Source organism: Salvelinus alpinus, chromosome 4 (genome assembly GCF_045679555.1).
Source record: "Salvelinus alpinus chromosome 4, SLU_Salpinus.1, whole genome shotgun sequence".
Classification (NCBI taxonomy): domain Eukaryota; kingdom Metazoa; phylum Chordata; class Actinopteri; order Salmoniformes; family Salmonidae; genus Salvelinus; species Salvelinus alpinus.
In genome coordinates, this window is record NC_092089.1 from 68,756,664 (window position 1) to 68,782,124 (window position 25,461).

A 25,461-nucleotide genomic window follows, 5' to 3' on the forward strand; every position below is an offset into this window, starting at 1 on the left:
CCCATAGGCGACGTTGTTGCCGGTGATGTCTGGTGAGGACCTGCCTTACAACAGGCCTACAAGCTCCCAGTCCAGCCTCTCTCAGCCTATTGCAGACAGTCTGAGCACTGATGGAGGGATTGTGCGTTCCTGGTGTAACTCGGGCAGTTGTTGTTGCCATCCTGTACCTGTCCCGCAGGTGTGATGTTCGGATGTACCGATCCTGTGCAGGTTTTGTTACGTGGTCTGCCACTGCGAGGACGATCAGCTGTCTGTCCTGTCTCCCTGTAGCGTTGTCTTGGGCGTCTCATAGTACGTACATTGCAATATCTTGCCCTGGCCACATCTGTAATCCTCATGCCTCCTTGCAGCATGCCTAAGGCAAGTTCACGCAGATGAGCAGGGACCCTGTGCATCTTTCTGTTTGTGTTTTTCAGAGTCAGTAGAAAGGCCTCTTTAGTGTCCTAAGTTTTCATAATTGTGGCCTTAATTGCCTACCGTCTGTAAACTGTTAGTGTCTTAACGACCGTTCCACAGGTGCATGTTCATTAATTGTTTATGGTTCATTGAACAAGCATGGGAAATAGTGTTTAAACCCTTTACAATGAAGATCTATGCAGTTATTTGGATTTTTACGAATTATCTTTGAAAGACAGGGTCCTGAAAAAGGGACTTTTCTTTTTTTGCTGAGTTTAATTGTTTGTTGAGGAAATCTATACATAGCAATGGAGCCGCGGGTTGCAGACCCCTACTGTAGGTACACAACATTGTCCCTGTCACAGGGATGTTTATGGATTATCTCAGTGAGCGGTAGAGCTGTTTCAGTGTGCTCTCCTCGGCTTGGCTGTGCCCAGACTCCTACATGGTGCAGACACACTGCTGCCCACTGAAACACCAAGCCCAGCTCTCTCTCTCCCACTGAGTGTGGAGGCTTTCTCACATCCCACCCACTTGCTCAGGAGAACCCATGGCCTGGGGCTCCTGCCAGCCACACACATCGATTTACTGAAGAACCACACACACACACAGACACACAAAAAACCTGTACTGGACTATATGTAATTATTACAGGTATACTATATTGTACTAAACAATATGTATGTCAACCAGTGATTTATTATCAAAAGGCCTGTACAGTAGTACTGTATATGTTCATTGTTATTTTGTGTGTGTGGTTTCCATGGCTTGAGCAAGCCCCTTATACTGACATAAAGGAATAGTTCACTATTTTACAGCATGATGTTAGACTGTTCCTCTCCCTGAAAGTAGGCTATGAGCCAGAATAAATTGTAATTCATAGTTTGGTTTTCTTTAAACAGTCACTATAATCTTCAGCTAACTTTAGCCACCGCTAGCTAAAAATAATTGGAAGTAATGTGGGCATGTGATCCCCTGTGACCAAAATCACCTGAAATCAACTCCATATTTGGTTAGATGTTACTTACAGTTGATTTAGAAATAAAATATATAAAATAAATATATAAAAAATACAAATAAACATGTTCACATACCCCTATCGAAAGGTTGCTGGATTGAATCCCCGAGCTGACAAGGTAAACTATTTATCGTTCTGCCCCTGAACAAGGCAGTTAACCCACTGTTCCCCGGGCGAGGGGTTGGGTGAAATGCGGAAGGCACATTTAAGTTGAATGCATTCAGTTGTACAACTGACTAGGTATCCCCCTTTCCCTTTCATTAAAATAGATTTTTAGCTCGCGGTGGCTATAGTTAGCTGAAGTTTGTAGCGGTTTAAAGAAACGTATCCTGGCCCATATACTACTTTCAGGGTGAGGAACCATCTAACATCATGTTGTAAACTAGTGAACTACTCCTTTAAGCCAGCTCTGAAAGTATGACCTATAGTCAGATGTTCTTCAAGGGATTTTAGAGCCATGAGTCATAAGTACTGTAGCCCAATGATGGAATGTAAATCTGGGAACTTTCTAGACTTTAGCTACTCAAAATCTCTGGTGTAGGACATACTGTGGTCTCACAGTAGCCTGCACACATCTATTATATCTCCGGTATAGAGAATACCCACACTGACTAATCTGTAGAGAGAATACTGTCTTTAATAATGGGCCATAGATTTTTTTAACAGGCATCGTCACATGTATGATAGTGTTATGAGTTGATCCCTCTTGGCAAGAGTGCTGCCAGGCCTCCAGTGGACCACTGTTTTAATCATTCCTCCTTTCCATCTACTGGTCTGGCCCTCCCTGCCCTCCCTCCAGCCTTCCCCACCATGGTGGACAACCACATCAGCCACAACTCAGGCATGGCCTACATGGGTGCTATGGAGCCCAAGCCCGTCTACAGCCAGCCCCCCCAGGTCACGCCCTCCAGGTACTCCCCAGACCCACGTCACATGCTGGGGGAGGAAGACTTCACCAGGTCAGTACCATTTTTTGCATGTTTTTTTCTTATCTCATTGTTGTACAGCACATAACAATCTTTTACAGGATGATATAGCTATGCAGTATAATTCACAAAAGGGGGAATTATATTTTACCAATAAGGCCCGGGGGGGTGGTATATGGCCAATATACCACGGCTATGAGCTGTTCTTATGTACGACGCAACGTGGAGTGCCTGGACACAGCCCTTAGCCGTGGTATATTGGCCATATATCACAAACCCCTGAGGTGCCTTATTGCTATTATAAACTGGTTACCAATGTAATTAGAGCTGTACAAATAAATGCTTTGTCATACCCGTGGTATACGGTCTGATATACCATGGCTATCAGCCAATCAGCATTCAGGGCTCAAACCACCCAGTTTATAATATGTTGTTTACCATGTGAATGTAAGTTTTAAGAGTAGTTTTGACAATCCAGGGTTAGAGTCACTTTCTCGTGTCAAAATAGCACAGGGCCACTAGAGCGCAGTAAGAGGCCTTTTTGTTGTGAACTTGAGCATATTAATTCTTTAATCTTGGTGTGGTGATCGTTGCTTTACCTGGCGTTCCCCGGTGTTGTGGCTTTCTTTGGTGATATGTATGTAGATTGATGTAGTTTAGTGGGCCTCCAACAGTGTGGCAATGTGTTTGTCTCTGGTTGACTAGCTGGGCAAGGAGGGTTCAGTTTTGTCTGAGGTGGCAATGTATAGCTCAAAGAAGCCCTCTCATCCCAAAGTCCCTCCTCCTTGTTCTGCCTTACGACCTCTTGGCCAAACACTGAAACAACATTCACAGAGCTTGATTTGAGAGCCCCAGAGTCACCTTAATATCCCAAGCTATTGTGTGTGTGTGTGTGTGTGTGTGTGTGTGTGTGTGTGTGTGTGTGTGTGTGTGTGTGTGTGTGTGTGAGCATGTGCAATGTGTGGCAATGACTATATGGTGCATGTGGGCGTGTGTTTGTGTGTATCCAACTGTGTGACTGTGTAGTTTTACAATGTTTGTGTGTAGCAGTTTCTATATATGTGCATGTATGTATGTGTATTTGTCCTGTGTATTTGTCCTGTGTAGTTGTCCCGTATACTGTACATGTGTTTGTGTGTTCTGTGTTTGTGTCCTACTCAAGCCCCATTCACTGTGATTTCTGTACTCCCCCACCAGGCCTGAACCTATTTACAGTGTCATCCACAAACAACCTGGGGACAGCGGGGTCCCCCTGGGTCTCTACAGCGGGGGGATACCCCGGGACACAGGCTACTGTTCTGGCCAAGGCCCAGTCCCCTCCTCTGGCAGGTACTAACCCAGCGGCGTCGCTAGGTCCGCTTAGCTAATCTTACTACCTAGCTACAGCCCTGTGTTGTTCTAACTTCACCCGCCTCGCCACACCTGTATCTGGGCTTGGCAGTAGACTGTGGTGCCTGGAGACAGGGGAGAAGTGGTGGTAGAGGGGGATCACCATGGCAAAGGTTTAGGGACGTGGCTCCACTTTGAGACTAGAGGAGGAGGAGAGATGGCAGCAGATAGAAGAACAAAGGGATGAAGAGAAAGGGAAGTTAGGAGGGAAAAGGAGTAAGGAGTGCTGTTTGCTGACAGAGCTCTCTTGTAAGGGAGGGCGTCCCATCTATGTCTGATAGCCACTTAGAATCTATCGGTCTGCGTGTAACAGTCTATACATGTCTTACCTCTCCATGTCCATGTCTACTCCTGCTTTTAATGTGGGTGGTCATACTCACAGTATACATCTATAAAAGCCTTTACAGTGCCCTGTGTCACTTTTGTAAGGTTGAAATAACCACAGTGGCTTCGATAATGATCTGCTTTGACTACCTGTCTAAGATGGATAACATCTGAAACAGCCCTCCCCCAAGTCAAGTGTGAAAGTGTTCCACCGGTATTAGTTTCATCCTTTATTTTGTATTTCCAGAGTTAATATTTAATCGTTGTTTTTCCTACACTGGCATGCTCCATTTTGACTTCACATCTAACCTCCATTTACTTATTGCACGTGTTTATAAACACCATTTTACATTAAGAGTAAAAAATAATAGTGTTAAATCATCAAACTGATCATGAATATGAATTAGAAACAGTAGCATTAGTACAGTCCTGAGCTGAGACCAGCTCTAGCCTGAGCCGGCTGACTGAGTTATACCTGCCCTTCACAGAGACACACGTCTCCACAGGACCGCTCGCTGGCACAAGCTGCTCAATTCCATCTGGCAGGAGCCGAGTCTAACCAAGGCCCGAGTCCCCAGCCAAGCCACTGTCATTGTCCTAGCTTCCCTACTGAAAACCTCTACGGCAGATATATGGACAGAATGTCTGTTAGTGTGTGTCTGGCTTGATTATGAGTGTGTATTTAATGTAATCTACCTGTCTCTGTGTGTGTAGAGTTGATTCGTTGTATGTGTTGTCATATATTTGTGTTGCGTGTCCGCTGTCTGTCCTACCTCCCTCATCAATCACCATGTTGTCATGGATGAATACCTTTATGTTGCTGGTTGCATGCCACTGTATTTATAATTGTGTAGAGTATCCGTGTCTAATCTATGTCAGTGTGCATGGATGCCTGTGTGTGTGTGTGTACAGAACATGCCACCAGTGCCTGTGTGTATGCTTACAGTATATGCTTGCATGCAGGTGTGTGTGTAGACAGACTGAGGGCGTAAAGTGAACAGATAGTATTGGGAGGAGGTGTAACTGGAGGCTGTCATCACACACACATGTGCAGCACAGGAATGTTTTGCCTGCTGCTGTCCTTATGTAAATACAAACACTGGGCCGTGGTTTTACCATAAATGTATTGGGAAGTGAGAGGCTTATCCAGCACGGTGCAGCAAATGAGGAGGGCCGGACATTCCTGCAGCTGTCGTGATTCATCTGCACTCTGGAAAAACCAGGCCATGCACCCAGGTCCTCCACCCCTCACAAAGGCAGTCCACGCTGCCAACATTAATCACATACACTGATCTACTCAGACATCTCCTCATAATGTGCTGACGCATAGAAACACACACATACATTAATGTTGGCTCCCTCACGTTGCAATATAACTCACACACACATAAAGACACTTGTTGGTATACATTACATGCTTACCCACCCAGACAACACACACATCAACACACATGCCACTGGTCTACAAACACACACATGCCCCTGCTCTGTCTTCCAGGGCCTATACAGTATGGCACGTCTGCTTCAAACCTAAACAGAGAGACGTTGTCACGGATGACATCATCCCAACAGACTTCCAGTCAGACTAGATCAACATCTAGATGCATCAGATTCCCTGCTGTCGGATAGGAGAGAGACCTCCCTGCAGCCCAGGAGGATTTGCATAGGATTTTATTCTCATGGTTTTTATTGGAGATGATTATTCTAGTGTAAAGCGAGGGCTTCCAGAGGAGTGGAGCTAGACTCAGTCAGAGAGAGAGGGCCGGCATCGTCTGCCCTGTGCCCATCTGCGACACCATGCGTCCCCCTCAGTGGTGCTGCCGTCACCTCAGACACATTCCCCTCTCCATCTGACACTACGACCTCCTCTCTGCATGGCGGAGGATATTCTGGAGACGGAGAACCTACGACACCATTCTGTTCTGAAACAACAGACTCTAGATGAGGGATGCACACCATGCTATGTGAAGTAGAGACCATTCTAAACAGCGGCCCAATCACCACGGTAACCAATGACCCCCTGGATCTAGAAGCCCTCACCCCAAATCACATGTTATTGTTAAAGTCGAAGCCTGTCTTACTCCTGCAACCTTTCAAAACAACTACCTGTACATCAGACGGCGTTGGAAGAAAGTCCAGTACATGGCCGACATATTTTGGAAGAGATGGACACAGGAGTACCTGCCAGTACCTGCAACAAAGTGAAACGCAGCTTTAGTGAAGGAGATGTGGTTCTGGTCATGGACCCCACTGCACCACGTAGTGCATGGATACTTGGAAAGGTTGTTGAGACCAAGCCTGATTCCAAGAGGTTAGTAGGTGCAGTACGCTTGAAAACAGGAACCAACATTATAGAAATGTTTTTTTAACCTTTATTTATCTAGGCGAGTCAGTTAAGAACAAATTCTTATTTACACTGACGGCCTACACCGGCCAACCCCAGACGACGCTGGGCCAATTGTGCGCCGCCCTATGGGACTCCCAATCGCAGCCGGTTGTGATATAGCCTAGATGGAAAGCGCCTTTTTAATTTCACATCAAATATAATTGGGACTGGTCTGTAGGAGCCAAATAGGTCATATTGTATATTTGCATGTTTCCAATTCATGATGCATGTCTGTTTTATGTGTGTTTGCCATTAATCCCCTGTCAAGTGTCTGTGTACCCCCTCTACTGGCCAATGGAGAATACAGTTAAAAGGCATACATTCTCCAAGGCCTACTGGGCGTGACTGGAATGGCAGCACACAGTCTTTTGACCATACCAGACCATGTTTACCATGCTGTTTGTTTCTTTAGTTTAATGATCAGAATTAGTTTTGGTAGAATTCTGTACATTTTTGTACCCATGTATTATTATTTTTCAACTTGAATCAAACTCTGGACATTGGATTTGTCTGCGTCAAGACTAACATTTCACCACTCTCCATTGTGGCTAAAGGACTAGGATGGAAATTGTATTGGGACAATTATATTGGACAATTTAGCCACTACAGGAACCATATGCAGATATCTTAGTATACAGTATGTCACTTTTGTTTTTATAGGCTATGTGACCTTTATTTATCCAGGTTAATCTCGTTGAGATAAAATATATTTTTCAAGTGAGACCTAATGACCAGAATGGTGTTTGTTTTTGAGTGTGCGTCTTTGCTGTCCAATACCACAACCTGAACTGTTTAGCTGGGCGCTATCAGAGAGTAAAGAATGCTATTGGCCAGGACTGTTTGCCCAGAGACTAGATACTGTAAACACAACAGGAATCTACAGAGCAGTGCAGCAGGTGAGCTAATCAATAACTTGGTGTTGTTCTTCCATTGTGAATGCGCTCAACCTTTGACTGGTAAGCTTTGAGAGCATCACAGGGATATATACACATTAGCAGCAAGCCCTTCTATGGCCCTTCTATGGCCACTGGAAACCATTCATAGACGGGGGAAAGATTAGAACAGGGTAATCATAGTTTAGGATCAGTTGAATGCCTGAGTTAGTCTAAACTGTTAATCATTCATTGCGCCTGGTTTATTCTTAGCCACTCTGAGAGGCTTGAAATATCATGAACCGTCTGTCGCCTTTTCCATGTCAAATTAGAATGAAATAATAGGTCTAGGAGGAGAGAGGCAGTGGCGGTAGAAACGACTGGGGAATGTGAAGGTGAAAACTAGAAGAAGGACAAGAGAGCAGTCTTTCTTTCATCTGTATACACCAGCCCTGCATACTTTGGGCTTGTGAGCCTGTTACAGAGAGAGAAAGAAAGGGAGCTAATGTTTAACACTGAGACTTGGTCTGTGTCTGTCTGTCTATGTTTGTGGAAAATGTTGGTCCGCAGTGTCCACCATTAATCAGCCAAGCAGAACCAATTACTGGGCTGAGGCGAGGGAGAGCCAGAGCAGAGTGCTGGGGCAGCGCGACCCGCTAAACCCCACAGCCCACATCTCCATTCAGAGCATTAGGACTGGGCTGCCTCAGCCTCTGCCAAAACACTGAGGGGAGGGGGATGGCTGGTTACAGAGAGGGAGAGGCAAAGCGAGGGAGGGAGGGAGAGAGAGAACAAGAGCCAGAGCGAGAGGGAGAGAATAAGATAGACAGGCCCATAGAGGCATGGAGAGGGACAGGCATAGAGAGTAAAGGTTTTATAGCACCATAACGGTTTACATTCCTGGCGTGGATGAAAAAACAAGGAGGGGTAGAAGGAGGGGAAGGGGAGTCAGGTCCCAGAATTGCCCAAGCATTTTTTTCCTGATTTTAGGATTCCATACATGTGCTGGCACAAAACACACACACATTTACTTTCGAGAGCATCAGCACTCAAATAACTCAAACAGCATGTAGTCTGAAGGTCCTCCCATCAACATCCCACTCCCGCCGCCTTTTGCTGTGATACACAGCCCTCTGAGCCACACAAGGGAAGCCTGGGCAACAAAATGAGGAAGCATGGAACGGGGGAACCCACCCTGGCTGTTTCCTGTAGGATGTGGTTCTGTTCTGTAGAGATGGCTCTGATCTAGTCTGTGTGGGCGGGTGAGGGTTTAAGTCTTGTCCTGTTGCTGATGAGGAGTAGAATGTAACAGCCCAAAGTGGAGCTGTATCTCATCACAGAACATCCTGAGATTACGTCTGTACAGAACGAGCCTCAACCAGAGCTCCTCTCACAAGCAGGGCAAAGATAGAGAGTGGGGTTAGGAGGCTTTGAGACGTTGCTTGGAGTTGAAGTAATAATGTACCACAGTCAATAGCCACCATGTTTGCAGTGAACATCTCCTTCTCCATGTCATTTGTGAGAGCTCACCCCAAGTGGCTGAGGAAGCGACTGTCATTCAGGAACAAACACAGGATCCTCAGGTAACCATGGTGATGCATGTGTCTGAGTTGGAATGGTCCAATACTGTCTGGTCCGATGTGCGGGGTACAACGGCCCTCTTGTGTCGCTGCATGCGGTTATTTTTAAGATGATATCTCTCGTGTGCTACTCACGTTTGTTATTCCGTTGTGTATGTGAGGGTGATGTTGTTTTTCAAAAAGGTATTCATCCTTCAGAAATATATATAGAAAGGCAGAATTGTACATGGATGACAGAAAGAAAAGGAGAGTGTGTATGTGTGTGGTCAGTATGGGCTTATTACATCTCTGTGACTCATCCTCCCATGTGGGAACAAACCTAATGCAGTAATTGTAAAAAGACTTGCCTACTATAGTTCCCGACTTTCACTGCCAAACAGGCTTTATTCATGAGACCATGGGCATGAATCTTAAATTTATGGACTCTCAATTGAGGAAATACATAATTTTTTAAGGGTATTGTAACAATCCAGGATGTACTGATATGGGTTTTAGATCAATGTGAGATATTTATGTAAGTACCATCCAATCATTGCTCTTCAGTCAAATTGCCTTTCATTTATGTTATTAAACCTTTGTGAAACCATATAAAAACTTACCATGCCTCTTCACATGTTATACTAGAACAATCAGGGTTGTTTTCAGTCGGGACCTGAAACTAACGCTAGGAAAGTATGTATGCATTGGCTCCCATTGATGTAAAAAGGGTCTCTACAGCAACTTGGAGCACAGCCATTAGGGATTGAGTAGGAATTGTTATTGTGGACCGCAGGCTGAGTACTAGAGCGAAGACCACTAATGGGAACCATGTGGAGAGTTTTGTTGAGACGGGCTGTGTGTGTGTGTGTGTCAGCTTCTAGGGCATCTGCAGTGTGTCTTTGCCTTACAGTCTGAGGCATGTTCTCAGAAGTCTTTTGATGGTCCCTAGCAGTGGTTTGGCCTCTCCAGGATCCTCAGTCCAACACAGTCTGGAATTCAGCCTGCCTGATGATGACTCACAGCGGCTAAAGCTAAAACAGAGCTGCAGCAGGGGCAGTCAAGTGTGGGGCTGCTGCTCTGTGTGTGTGTGTGTTTCAGGGGGCAAATTGTTCATCCAAAGATGGCATGTCTTGGTGGGCCCTGTTGCGCCAAAGCATTGTTCGAGGTGAAGTCGAATCATAATCATGTTCTTTCTATAGGCCTATTACCAGTGTAGTTCAGCATATTTGAAAGTGCTGTCTGTATTTAATTTCCTTTTTCTCCTTTTTTTTCGTTCCATTTGTGGAAAGGATGTTTAATACTTATTTGAATGCTGGGATTGTTTCCCCTGCAAAAGTATATAGAAAGTGCTACTCTTCAGGCTCTGCTGCAGCATATTCCAAGGATTGTATACTTACTGCAAAATGAGAGATGTCACCTTTTCCAGAATACAAGTTAGTCCCATGTATGAACAGATGTTGGTGTGGGCTGTTTCCTAAACTGCCTCTGTCTCCCCTTCTGTCTTTTTGTCTTTCATCCCTTTTCCCTCTTTCTCTCTCTCCTCCCTCTTTTGCTCTTCATCTCTTTCTCAACCTCTCTCTCTCCCATTTTCTCTCCTTACCTCCATTCTCACACTCTGTCTGTCTCCGTCTCTTTCCTGTGCTCCCAGTCCCGCCCTGCGCCCTGACGCTGTCGCTCTGTTTGGCAGGGAGCCGCGGAAGGTGCTGCTTCACAAGGGCTCCACAGGGCTGGGCTTCAACATTGTGGGAGGCGAGGACGGAGAGGGCATCTTTGTCTCATTCATCCTGGCTGGAGGACCAGCAGACCTGAGCGGGGAGCTGAGGAGGGGAGACCGCATCCTCTCGGTCAGTGGCTTATCGGTCCTCGCAACGAACTAACCAGTCAGCTAACCTGTGGCAGGGCTTACACATCTGAGATATTTGCTTAAAACATACTTACAGCAAGTTGCAAAGCTTCTACAGTAGTTAGTGCTTTGTCATAACGACATAGATAGCTACAGCTGTACATGGTTTAGCACTGAAGATTTACCATCAAAGACTTGCCTTTACAAATAGACAATTTTAGCAATGTAGAGAGGAGTAGACCCAAAGGGGTAACAGGATATAGATGATACGTTGGGCAGGATGGAGTCAAAGTAATCAAAAGAGACAGCATTGGATCATCTTCCAGTCAAGGTCACAGCTCTCATATAAATCAATAATCTCTTATAGCTAACGCAAGGCCCCCCATGATGACAGATGGGTACCTTTCTGGAGGGCACATCTGCTCAATGGCCCTGCTGGAATTGTGAACCAGGCATTTTCTCTAGTCACAATCCTCTTAAATCATGCCACGGTCATTCTTCCACTGATTGAAAACGAATCATCAAGCTGGTGATCCAAGAAAGAAAGGAATGATAGGCTGAGGCTCTCCTCCACATCCTTATGTCAAAGCCAGGTAGTATCATTCCCTTGTAGGCTAAATATCTCTGTGAGGAACAGTGCTGGTTGGTCCATTGACCTGGTAATCAAGGCTCCATGGCTGAGGTTCTGCCCTGTGCTGTGTGTCTCAGGTGAATGGGGTGAACCTGCGGAACGCCACACACGAGCAGGCAGCTGCAGCGCTGAAGCGGGCCGGCCAGACAGTCACCATCATTGCCCAGTACCGACCAGAAGGTAGGAGGTTCTCTCTCACACACACACACACACACACACACACACACACACACACACACACACACACACACACACACACACACACACACACACACACACACACACACACACACACACACACACACACACACACACCACACCAAAAACCACACCAAAAACCTTGGCCAAGCCAGTCACACGCGCCATCGTGCACATGTTGATTTTGTCTGTGGACAGGTCGAAACACACATGAAACATTCATGGACATTTAGCTAGCTTGTGTTGCTAGTTAATTTGGCCTGGGAGATAAACATTGGGTTGTTATTTCACCTGAAATGCATATAGTCTTTTTTATTTTTTGCTGGATCTTTGTTGAATTTTGACCGGTAGTCATACACAATCATATGTTTCTCTACTTTGACGATTAATCCACAGATAAAATGGGAAACCTAGTTAGTTATCTTTGAATAATCTCTCCTCGCTTCATCTTTCAATCACCCACATGCGTTAGTGTGCTCATGAAAACCAATGAGTAGATGGAAGAGGGACTTGCAGCGCGTCGAGCAAGTCATATTTTAGCATCTGGCTACGCACACGCTCGAGCAGTTTAGGAAATTATTGAATAACATGTACACTGAACAAAAATGTAAACATGCAACAATTTCTAAGATTTTACTGAGATACACTTTATATAAGGAAATCAGTCAAAAAAAGAAATCAGTCAATTGGAATAAATTCATTAGGCCCTAATCTATGGATTTCACATGACTGGGGATACAAGATATGCATATGTTGGTCACAGATACCTTAAAAAATAGGTAGGGTAGGGGCATGGATCAGAAAACCAGTCAGTATCTGGTGTGACCACTATTTGCCTCATGCAGCGCGACACATCTCCTTCGCATAGAGTTGATCAGCGAGCCTCAGTGGCGCAGTGATCGAAGACACTGCATCGCAGTGCTAGAGGCATCACTACAGACCCGTGTTTGTTCCCAGGCTGTGTCACAACTGGCTGTGTTCGGGAGTCCCATAGGGCGGCGCACAATTGGCCCAGCGTGGCCAATTTACTTGGCTCATCGCGCTCTAGCGACTCCTTGTGGCAGGCCGGGTGCCTGCAGCCTGACCTCGGTCGTCAGTTGAACGGTGTTTCCTCCGACGCATTGGTGCAGCTGGCTTCCGGTTTAAGCGGGCGGGTGTTAAGAAGCGTGGTTTGGCAGGTCATGTTTCGGAGGACACATAACTCGACCTTCGCCTCCCGAGCCCGTTGGGGAGTTGCAGCGTTGAGACAAGATCAAAATTGGGTTAAAAAAGAGGTAAAACACACAAAAAAAAGAAAATAAACGTTGATCAGGCTGTTGATTGTGGCCTGTAGAATGTTGTTCCACTATTCAATGGCTGTGCGAAGTTGCTGGATATTGGTGGGAAATGGAACACGCTGTTGCACACGTCGATCCAGAGCATTCCAAACATGGTGGCATGTTTGGGGAGTATGCAGGCCATGGAAGAACTGGGACATTTTCAGCTTCCAGCAATTGTGTACAGATCCTTGTGACATGGGGCCATGCATTATCACGCTGAAACATGAGGCGATGGCGGCGGATGAATGGCACAACAATGGGCCTCAGGGTTTCGTCACGGTATCGCTGTGCATTCAAATTGCCATCGATAAAATGCAATTGTGTTTGTTGTCCGCAGCTTATGCCTGCCCATACCATAACCCCAATACCACGGGGCATTCTGTTCACAACGTTGACATCAGAAAACCGCTCTCCCACACGACGCCATACATGTCGTCTGAAATCTGCCCGATACAGTTGAAACTGGGATTCATCCGTGAAGAGCACACTTCTCCAGCGTGCCAGTGGCCATCGAAGGTGAGCATTTTCCCACTGAAGTCAGTTACGACGCCTAACTGCAGTCAGGTAAAGAACCTGGTGAGAATGCAGATGGGCTTCCCTGAGACAGTTTGTGCAGAAATTCTTCGGTTGTGCAAACCCACAGTTTCATCAACTGTCCGGGTGGCTGGTCTCAGACGATTCCGCAGTTGAAGAAGCCGGATGTGGAGGTCCTGGACTGGCGTGGTTACATGTGGTCTGCGGTTGTCTGGTCGGTTGGACGTACTGCCAAATTTGCTACAACAATGTTGGAGGTGGCTTATGTTAGAGAAATGAACATTCAATTCTCTGGCAACAACTCTGGTGGACATTCAGCATGCCAATTGCACGCTCCCTCAAAACTTGAGACATCTGTGGCATTGTGTTGTGCGACAAAACTGCACATTTTAGAGTCGCCTTTTATTGTCCCAAGCACAAGGTGCACCTGTGTATTAATCATGCTGTTTAATCAGCTTCTTGATATGCCACACCTGTCAGGTGGATGGATTATTTTGGCAAAGCAGAAATGCTCATGAACAAGGATGTAAAGAAATGTGTGCACAGAATTTCAGAGAAATAAGCTTTTTGTGTGGAAAATTTCTGGGATCTTTTATTTCAGCTCATGAAACATGGGACCAACAATTTACATGTTGCGTTTATATTTTTGTTAAGTATATGTGTACATTTATTTTTCATCACTTGCGCACACAACGTGTCTGTTCTAGTCAGGGTGTAACCCACATACTTTACATTTTAGTCGCTGTCATCCAAAGCAACCTCAAGTCAGTTTATGTGCAGTAGGGGGCTGCTGAGCAACTGCACAAACAGCTCATTCTTGCTTCTACTTCCAAAGTCATCTTGATCTTTATGTTGTGGAACAGATGTGCTGAATAATCATCTTGGTCTTACTGAAGACTGAGTTACATGAGGGGCATACAGGCGGTCTAGTTAAGCAAACCAGCGCTTACATTATTTGTATTTCTTTCTTTAAAGTGTAGACCTACTAATATAAATATATACTCAACAAAAATATAAATGCAACATGCTACAATTTCAAATATTTTACTGAGTTACAGTTCATGTAAGGAAATCAGTCAATTGAAATAAATGAATGATGCCCTAATCTATGGATTTCACGAATGTGAATACAGATACAGTATGCGTCTGTTGGTCACAGGTAGGGGTGTGGATCAGAGAAGCAGTTAGTATCTGGTGTGACCACTATTTTCTTCATGCAGCGGGACACATCTCCTTCGCATAGTTGATCAGGCTGTTGATTGGAGCCTGTGGAATGCTGTTCAACTTCTCTTCAATGTCTGTGCGAAGTTTCTGGATGTTGGCGGGAACTGGAACATGTTGTCGTACACATCAATCCAGAGCATTCCAGACATGCTTAATGGGTGACATGTCTGAGTATGCAGGCCATGGAAGAACTGGGACATTTTCAGCTTCCAGGAATTGTGTACAGATCCTTGTGACATGGGGCCATGCATTATCACGCTGAAACATGAGGCGATGGCGGCGGATGAATGGCACGACAATGGGCCTCAGGGTTTCGTCACGATATCGCTGTGCATTCAAATTGCCATCGATAAAATGCAATTGTGTTTGTTGTCCGTAGCTTCTGCCTGCCTATACCATAACCCCACCGCCACCATGGGACAGTGTCCACAACGTTGACATCAGCAAACCGCTTGCTCACAGGACGCCATACACGTCGTGGTCTGCGGTTGTGAGGCCTGTTGGACGACCTCCTAACTAATCAAAAATTACTTTAAGGCGGTTTATGGTAAAGAAATTAACATTCAATTCTCTGGCAACAACTCTGGTGAAAAAATTCAAACATAAAGGGGGATGCCTAGCCAGTTGTACAACTGAATGCATTCAACACTCTTCCGCATTTAACCCAATCCCTCTGAACCAGAGAGGTGTGGACATTCCTGCAGTCAGCATGCCAATTGCACACTCCCTCAAAACTTGAGACATCTTTGGCATTGTGTAGTGTGACAAAAATGCACATTTTAGTGTCCTTTTATTTCCCCCAGCACAAGGTGCACCTGTGTAATGATCATGCTGTTTAATCCGCTTCTTGATATGCCACACCTATCAGGTGGATGGATTATCTTGGCAAATGATAAATGTTCACTAACAGGGACGTAAATAAATTTGTGCACAAAATTAGAGAGAAATAAGATGTGTGTATGGAACATTTCTGGGATGTTTTGTTTCAGCTCATGAAACATGGGACCAACACTTCACATGTTGCGTTTATATTTTTGTTCCGTGTACAATATAGTAAAACCAATGTTTCAGAACCACGTGACATGTAAATGAAACGTGTCCAAATATGTTTAAACTACTGCAGTGTTATAGGCTTGACAACATGCAGCCCTTACCTGGTCTGGCTTTGTTATCTTGAAGAGAGTCTGGTTTGCAAATGAAGACAGTACAGAGTGTTGTGTGATTGGCTGCTTGTGGCGGGATTCAGATTCTGCTTACATTCGCTGTACATCCAGGCTGAAGTGTAGAGCCAATTGCAAGTCGGGCAACCGAAGGGCTGTGTTGTCCTTTCCCCTATTTCAAGTCCAAGCTCCTGTGTGCAGTGTATCCGTCTTTGCGGTCACTGGACTCGGGAAGGAACAAGGAAACAAAGCAAACCGGAGTGAGGGCCGGCAGAGGGACGCGAATATAAATACAGAGCGTGCGCGAGGAAATAGCTAGCCTGCTAATAACGTAGTAGGAGAAGAAAGGAAAAGGTGGAAAAACAGGAACTTTCTCAGCATCACCCAAATGTGGAGGGGGGATGGGCATTAATATACCACGGGCTGTGAAGTAACACAGAATTGCACCGAAAAGAGGTGAGGAAATGAACAGGAATAACTTTTCTCTCGTGTAAATAATACACTGGAATTTCATTGGAACCAGGCACACATGTTGTCGGTACGTGTCTTTTGCTATCGTCTTGCAACCTTTCTGAGCCGGTTAACGACAGTAACTTGCCATTATAGCTAGATATGGTTTTCTGTTGCCCATGCAAATTGCGTGGTAAACTCAATTGATTAGCTAAGGCTGCTACGTGGATTAGCTCCTGTTTTCGCCCTTTGTTAAATGCTATTCTTAGCTAAGGCCGATGCTAGGATCAGTGTGGAATTAGCTAGGTAGATATAAATTAATGTAACATTGGATTCTATGCCGCTAAGTTACTGTAGCTAGCAATGTACCCTTGGCTCGCCAGCTTCCACCAAAGGTAGCGACCTAACTTAGTTGGCTAGTTCATTAATTTAACTACCTGGTTAGTTAGCCAAATGAATTAACCGACGCAGTCTAGCTTGTTGGCTATGTGTCAAGGGGGTAGCTAAAAGTGTTACTGTAGGTAGACTTATTAGTCAGCTAGGTACAAATGTTGAATTATAGCGCAAGAGCTTGTAATGTCCAAAGTAGAGCGTCAGGATTTATCTAAATTACTGCTGTCAGTGTTCTTATTGATTTGTAGACACGAAAGGCATCTTTGCTCATTAGCTGAAAATATATATATATAGTTTTTTTTTACTTTTCTTGCCCAGTCCAGGGACCATACAGTATGTTAGCAAAACAAGTAACGTCTTCTCAACGTTTAAAAATGAACCGATTTGGTAGACATTATTTTGACCTCCAGAATTCATTGGAGGAGGAAGTTTAAACTAACTCTCTACTACCTAACGTTACTAGAAATGTATATTGGCTGCGTAAAGAAAATATTACTGTTATAAACTAATGTTCTAACGTTCCAGTTCTACACATTTTTCCGTTGAGCGGAGATCATTTCTGTTAACAATTTCCTGAAATGCTATTCATTTTGCCATGGCTAGTGCGGTTTTGTTTGGCTCAAATATTAGCCTATAACAATGTTCGCTTTTTTTCAGTGTTGTGGTCGAGTCCCTTTGTCAGAAGTCCAAGTACCAGCCTACTTTATTTTATAGACATAGCTGAGAACGTCAAACTATGCGCACTCTTCAATAGGACAGAATGCCCTGTGTTGTGATTCTGGATAGCAAGCAACAATGACAAGAAACTGGGGAATTCTAAGTTACTCTTTCAGTTCGTTTTTTCTTGTTCTTGATACCACGTCTTGTTTTGATTGTCTATGCAAAAATTCGCTAGCTAGCTAACCATCAACTGATGTATTTTTGACGTGCTCATTGTGCAACTTTATTTATGTTTTAAATGAACATTGGAAAACAAATAAAGTTTACATGTCAACAAGCTAAGCCAACCCTGTCTGTTTTGCTCCATAGTGCACGCGTTGGTTTTGTTGCCAAACAACCAACCCGTCTATACTCAAGGGGAGAGAGACATAGCTAGACTGTTTTACTATTAAACGCAATACTGGTATTGTTTGAAATTTTGTAAAGCAGTGTTTCTTAACCAGTCAAAACTAAATGGTTGACTGGTGGTTACAGCTCACCAGTTGATGTAGGCTGTGGCACATCCTTCCCACTTCTGAGAACAGAACCCTCACTGCTATGTGCACAGTGCAGCTAATGTTTTGCTTCTCATAAGAGCCTATCCAGTCAACGTGCAAATCCAAGTCAGGAGAAGTTGAGTCGCCAATGGTTGTGCCATGAAAATCGGGACTCAACTACAACACTTATTTTAAAATATATATTTTCTGCGTGCTTTCTATCTGGTATAGCCTACCTGGCTGGCATGAAAATGAACCTTTGGAAAAGCCTCCTCCATTTGCTATTTAAGTGTGTAGGTGTATTTGTCCTCTGCCCCTGTTTGGAGACAGGTGCATGGTAATGGTCCATTCTAAATCAAAATAATATATGTAAAGATGAGCTTAAATCAAGAATAGTCTGATGGGTGACCATATTAGCCTATCACTTGTGAATGTTTCTTGCCTTACTCTGGGCATCAATGTAAAAACATTTTTTTTTAATGTAATTCTAGTCGCACACCTCATGTAGCCTAGCCCTTAGGCCTATATGTTTTGATACGGTTTGTATCACAACTTCAAAAGTGGCCAAATAATTTCTTAAAATTAAGCACATGAATCCACTTTACAAGGGGTGTAGAGCCTAACTGACATACGTAAGCAGCGAGTGAGTTTCAAGTTTGGGGAAGAAAATGTTCACCATTAAAATGCAACTTTATAATTAAAGCATTACATGTAAATCGCATTTGCGGTCACTTTTGATAATGGTGTTTTCCTGTTAATGGAACATTTGCTCTTAAAGCCTACTGCCGTGTGGGCTTTGCTGCGCTTATAATGTGAAGAAATAAACTATTAGGCTATCAATATTTTAAGCTAAATGTTCTGATCTGTTGCATCATCCTCATTGCGTAAAAAATAAAGTGTTTTTGATGCTAGTGGATGTATTAATTTGGGATCTATTGCATCCCACAACTGTCCCAGACTATGTTTGGAATATTTATTTCTCGCACAGAATAGAATAGGTTGACTTTTGTACAATGGGGGATAGTAGATTGACATAGGCTAGTGCTTTTGCTGTTTGTCAGGCCTACTCATGTTGGCTGATGAAATGTAAATGTGGACACGTGCATTTGGATAAGGACACATGCAGTTGCGTCTGCGATGTCTGTCTTCACTTGTAGCCTGTGAGAAAGACCCGATCACATGATGGAGAGCCATGTGAGTGAGAGGTGCTTCAGAGCACGCAGCACTCGGGGAGAAGGGAATTATTATATTTAGCCCAAAGGCACAATGGCCAATGGACGCAAAAGGCATGGATTTTTTTAGGCGTCATTACAGCCACACAAAGGGGATGCTGCCGGGAAATTCGAGGCATTATCAAGTGCTTGTCAAATTGTGAATGAGCGGGGCCTCTCGAGTGGACCAGTGGTCTAAGGCACTGCATCACAATTGGCACAGCGTTGCACAATTGGCAAGGCGGCGCACAATTGGCACAGCGTCGTTAGGGGAGGGTTTGGCCGGCTGGGTTGTCCTTGTCCCATCGCGCTCAAGTGGCTCCTGTCGTGGGCCAGGCACACTGACACTGTCGCCAGGTGTACGGCTTCCAGGTTAAGCGAGCATTGTGTTAAGAAGCAGTGCAGGGTTGTGTTTCGGAGGACGCACGGCTCTTGACCTTCGCATCTCCCGAGTCCGTACGGGAGTTGCAGCGATGGGACAAGACTGTAACTACCAATTGGGGAGAGAAAGGGGTAAAAAATACAATAATTGTGAATGAGAGACTGACGTGTGTACAGCCTGCTCCAAAAATGCCTTTCAAACAACTTTTTTTGAAATCCTCATTAGTTGCATGTATTAAAAATCTAAATGTATAGGCCAACTCTTGTAGAACAACTAAAGTTACATCAAGAACTCTTAGCATATAGGTCTACCTATTTTTTTTGTTAACTGCTCAACACAGAATAGCCACGTGCACACTCCCTCAAATCATTTGGAGAAAATATCCTTTATTTTATTCAGCTTTGTTCAATTGTATTCTTCATACTATAAAGTAATACAGTGCCACGGAATTCTAAGTAAATTGTGTTTCCTAAATGAGCTACTGTAGCCCACAGCCATATGGCATAGCCAGATCAGGACCTAACATAAGGAACTCCGAGTATGCTATTCTGTTCTTATGAAATAGACTACATTTTCTTCATATAATTTTTCTTTAAACCTGTCTAAAATATATAATTGATTTATTGTGAAGGTGTAGGCTATATTGCATAGTTTTGTTAGACTTTTTAAAATGTAGATGTTCCAAAGCTCTGCATCAGTGGTTTGTAGGATGTGTGGAGGCCAGGAGATGCTAAATGTGCATGTTAATTAACGGTCAATTACCATGAGACCGGCAGTTATTTGCTTGTCAATCACCGGCTGATTTAAATTTCACGACGGCCACAGCCCTAGCTCCAATGACTGCAAATTCCCTCCATATTAAAGGGATAGTTCGAGATTTTGGCAATGAAGCATTTTATCTACTTCCCCGGAGTCGGTTGAACAGGAACAGCTAGCAATATCTTAAAATCACATTTTCTAAAATGCATTTTCCATAGTGTATGTACGATGCCTCAAGGCATGTCAATACAATAGTGCCTTTTGTAGTATTGTGCTTTTACTGTTAGACAATGAAGGACACTCACAAATCAGTATTTGTTGAAGTACTGGCAGTACTTAACCAGCCCTAAACAATGAGGCGACTGTTGGTTAATGGACCTCCTCCACTAGTGCTCTGGGGCCTGTTGCACCAGTTGGTCGTAATTGGGTCGTTACATCCAACGTAAAATTCACTATACGCCGGACTTGAAAAATTATACCTGTTACTCCACCTGGGAGTAAGCCCTTCTATGAGTTACACCTGGGTGTGGATTCTACGCCTAGTAGGGAGCAGGCGTATGGTGTTCATTTGGGACTATCCTCATCATGATACCCACAGGAAATGAGTTTCGTGTTCATATTACACAACCTCCGCGGGTTTTTCGAGTTACCTATGCTTGAGTCAATAGCAAAATAATACACTTGATTTATGCTACGTTATAACATGCTGAATGTGTCTGATAGATTTAGCAAACAAATACATGAGCTACCACCTCCACTTGTTTGCCCAGCCAGAGGTAAAATAACCAAATTTGCCTACAGCCGAGAGCATGTGAGCAGAGTTGGAAATCCCGCTCCATGAGCAGTGCACCCGCTCCAGCACTTCATGTTCTTTCCAACCGCTCCGCAAAGAAACCCTCAGTGTTCACAGGAAGAAGAAAAAAATGCAACTCCAAATTCGGTACATTCATTAAAATCACAATTTAACCAACACCCATCTATTTTAGTGACTACCTGGACCTACCAGTTGATTTTTAAGTATTGAAACCAAACTATATGGATTTGAATGAAAAGTATTTGAATAAAGGTGAATGTAAGAAGCGCACATTTCAAATAGGCTTCATGTCATATTAAACATAATATAAACACACTAGATGGGTCAGGAGCCAGACAGGGAGCCTAAGAAGGAATGAAAAATAAAGGATTTAGGCTATATTATTTCAAGGCTATAGCCTACAAAGAAATGCATTGTGAAAGATTTGCGAGTGTGACACAGTAGGCTGGTAGAGACATAAAGCAGTCAGCATTTCAACAACATTTTGTTTTATTAAATCATTATATTCTATAAATTGCACCTATAGACTGTGACCTAGAATTAAATACAAATGAAATGGAAAAATTACTTTGTGCCTTTGAGTACATTTTTTGAAACACGAGTTTGGCCAGTCTGTGGCTTCAGGCTATTGGGCCAAAATCAATTAGGGCCTATTGAATAGATAATAGAACAACACTGAATGAAATGTTTAGTTTTTAAAGTAAAAATAAAATATGTTGGTTATAAATACTTTGCTACGATGACACACTTATCTACCCACCTCGGTCCTTTCTTTTAGCATGTGCACGTAGTAATAAGTACACCATGCTTTTGGGATACGTTTCTTTTCATATTCCACAAGGCTTCTTTAGTTGTGGACTCTACATCACCGCACTCCCTCTTGCTCTTTGTCCTCATCTTTGTAAGTCACCTTGATTTAGCACCTGTGTGTTTTATCAGTTTCTTTATGAAAATATTTAGCTAACTCCATGACAGTAGCTAAAGCAAGGGGCAATGCCAGCACACAAGTAAACTACAAATGCATGCTGGGCTGCGCATGCCCTGATCTCCTGAAGTGAGCGCTATTGGAGCGACACTCCCACCTTTGGGAATCTCGCTCCACACTCCAGTGAAATTGGGCACGCTCCTCGCGCCAGCTCCGTTCACATACTCTGGCCTACAGACGGAGATTCAGTGACACAAAATCAGACAATTGGTCAAGATATAGGCTTGACCAAGAGCAAAATAATCCCCTTTTTTTAATACTGGGCTACATAGCTAACATGCTTGCAAAATGTTTTGATCAGTGCTAATAGATGAGCAAACTAGACTAAAGATTATCATGAGCATTCGCCTCAATTTAAACTTACTGCAAGCTCTACAGAGATGCATTCGGAACGTTGGTGGTGTTGCAATGTCGTTTTCCGTCCGACATTCTACTTACTTTTGTACTACCTGAAAATTGAGACGCGCCATATCATACCTTCCGCAGCTATCGGGCAGTGTTGTCACTTGGTTCTTTTGATCTGATCTATAGGCTGTTCATCAAAGTAGGTTATTTTGCATTGATAACCAAATATAATCTCAGCAACCTTTCAACCAGTAAACCGAACAAGAAGAATCCACCCAAAAGGGTATTTTGTTTTAATTTAATAATTAGTGATTCCAGGTAGGGCTGGGCAATATATCAATTGCATTTTATTATTTCAAATTTGTTTTAGAAGCGATGTTCCTAATCCCTGTATCACAAGAATCAAGGTTTTTATGAGTGTTCTATCTCTTTTTGGTCTCGTCTCCTTCATTCCTTCTGTACTGTGTACACTGTGTACCGTCGCACACAGACACCAAGCCCCTCCCCCTGCCACTTGCAACAAAGGTGAAAGATATACCTTGCTACACTAATTGGGCGTATATGGTTTCTATCTACTTTTTGAAAATAATTTGTGAAATATTGGGTTTCTACATTGTGTAAAAGCACTATATTCCCATTGAGATGCATTACATAGAAAATTGTAAACTCTCTTTAAAAGTGGCAGGTTTGATGACAGGCAAGAGATCTGTCATTCATTCCTATCTATGATCTTTGATCTCCTGAAGAAAAAATCACTTTTCCCTTTCCTTTTTCCTTTCTTTCTGTGCCCCCTGATGTTTAGATATACTGGTAAAGTTACCAGGTTGTTAGCTAGCTAGCCAATGACGTAACATGACTTAACAAAGTGCAAACATGGTTAACGACCCGTGAGTAGTTTTAGAAGGCCCACAATATGGTTTATGAATGTAAAATGCGGTCTCGGCGATCCGCTATAGGAAGATAAAAATGTTGTGCCTGTAATATGGGTCAGATCTTGTAACCTGGTTGGACTAGAAGCCAGGCGTTTTCACTGTAGTAATGGTGCAACCATGACTTTTTCTCTCTACTCGGAAACAACGTTACATCGAAGCCTTATCATTACAACAATTATTATCTGGAAGATTTCTTTGCTAGTTGCACAGTGCTCCCAAAATTAAACTCCTGGTCGCACAGCAAAATATTTTGTTGCATATGCGATAGGGGTGTACCTGTTCACCAAACCCACTGTTTGGTGCGAAAAATAAATGTCATTCACTATGTTCAGCATTCACCATGTTCCGTGCATTGTCTGTGTGACGCGATTATTATGTTGGGCCTCAAGTTTCCACTCTGATGTTGCGTTTTGTAAACGTTGGAATTTACATGTTAAATCGTAAATACCAGTTGGATACAGTCATTTGATTTGAACTCGTTGCGAAATGACAATTGGCAAATGGCCAACAAACTGTCTCAACCATAAACTAAAAGTACAGCTATATCATGCTTGTAAACAAATTATTCAGTTCAAAAACCACATTAATAGATAAATGCAATAAAACCTTTATTTACATTTACATTTAAGTCATTTAGCAGACGCTCTTATCCAGAGCGACTTACAAATTGGAAAGTTCATACATATTCATCCTGGTCCCCCCGTGGGGAATGAACCCACAACCCTGGCGTTGCAAGCGCCATGCTCTACCAACTGAGCCACACGGGACCACGGGATATGAGTCTGGAAGGAGAGTTTACAGTCTAGCCAGACACCTAGGTACTTATAGATGTCCACATATTCTAGGTCGGAACCGTCCAGGGTGGTGATGCTAGTCGGGCGTGCGGGTGCGGGCAGCGAACGGTTGAAAAGCATGCATTTGGTTTTACTAGCGTTTAAGAGCAGTTGGAGGCCACGGAAGGAGTGTTGTATGGCATTGAAGCTCGTTTGGAGGTTAGATAGCACAGTGTCCAAGGAAGGGCCAGAAGTATACAGAATGGTGTCGTCTGCGTAGAGGTGGATCAGGGAATCGCCCGCAGCAAGAGCAACATCATTGATATATACAGAGAAAAGAGTCGGCCCGAGAATTGAACCCTGTGGTACCCCCATAGAGACTGCCAGAGGACCGGACAACATGCCCTCCGATTTGACACACTGAACTCTGTCTGCAAAGTAGTTGGTGAACCAGGCAAGGCAGTCATTAGAAAAACCGAGGCTACTGAGTCTGCCGATAAGAATATGGTGATTGACAGAGTCGAAAGCCTTGGCCAGGTCGATGAAGACGGCTGCACAGTACTGTCTTTTATCGATGGCGGTTATGATATCGTTTAGTACCTTGAGCGCGGCTGAGGTGCACCCGTGACCGGCTCGGAAACCGGATTGCACAGCGGAGAAGGTACGGTGGGATTCGAGATGGTCAGTGATCTGTTTGTTGACTTGGCTTTCGAAGACCACAGATAGGCAGGGCAGGATGGATATAGGTCTGTAACAGTTTGGGTCCAGGGTGTCTCCCCCTTTGAAGAGGGGGATGACCGCGGCAGCTTTCCAATCCTTGGGGATCTCAGATGATACGAAGGAGAGGTTGAACAGGCTGGTAATAGGGGGTGCGACAATGGCGGCGGACAGTTTCAGAAATAGGGGGTCCAGATTGTCAAGCCCAGCTGATTTGTATGGGTCCAGGTTTTCCAGCTCTTTCAGAACATCTGCTATCTGGATTTGGGTAAAGGAGAAGCTGGGGAGGCTTGGGCGAGTAGCAGCGGGGGGGGCGGGGCTGTTTGCCAAGGTTGGAGTCGCCAGGAGGAAGGCATGGCCAGCCGTTGAGAAATGCTTGTTGAAGTTTTCGATTATCACGGATTTATCGGTGGTGACCGTGTTACCTAGCCTCAGTGCAGTGGGCAGCTGGGAGGAGGTGCTCTTGTTCTCCATGGACTTTACAGTATCCCAGAACTTTTTGGAGTTAGAGCTACAGGATGCAAATTTCTGCTTGAAAAAGCTGGCCTTTGCTTTCCTGACTGACTGCGTGTATTGGTTCCTTACTTCCCTGAACAGTTGCATATCGCGGGGGCTCTTCGATGCTATTGCAGTTCGCCACAGGATGTTTTTGTGCTGGTCGAGGGCAGTCAGGTCTGGAGTGAACCAAGGGCTATATCTGTTCTTAGTTCTGCATTTTTTGAACG

General features: G+C 44.1%; 1 protein-coding gene across 10 annotated transcripts in view; it reads left to right on the forward strand.

Moving 5' to 3' along the window:
- Positions 1 to 25,461, forward strand: part of LOC139574308 (disks large homolog 3-like) — a 141,599-nt gene that overhangs the window by 88,741 nt on the left and 27,397 nt on the right. For 4 of the 10 annotated variants that reach the window (XM_071398764.1, XM_071398765.1, XM_071398767.1 and 1 more), the window contains 3 exons: positions 2,187 to 2,373; positions 10,519 to 10,714; positions 11,422 to 11,524. In XM_071398764.1, coding sequence (XP_071254865.1) covers positions 2,187 to 2,373; positions 10,519 to 10,714; positions 11,422 to 11,524 — 486 coding nt within the window. Of the gene's footprint in view, positions 1 to 2,186; positions 2,374 to 10,518; positions 10,715 to 11,421; positions 11,525 to 15,802; positions 16,318 to 25,461 lie in introns of those variants that run through there. The other 6 variants (XM_071398769.1, XM_071398768.1, XM_071398766.1 and 3 more) reach the window with 5 other exon arrangements.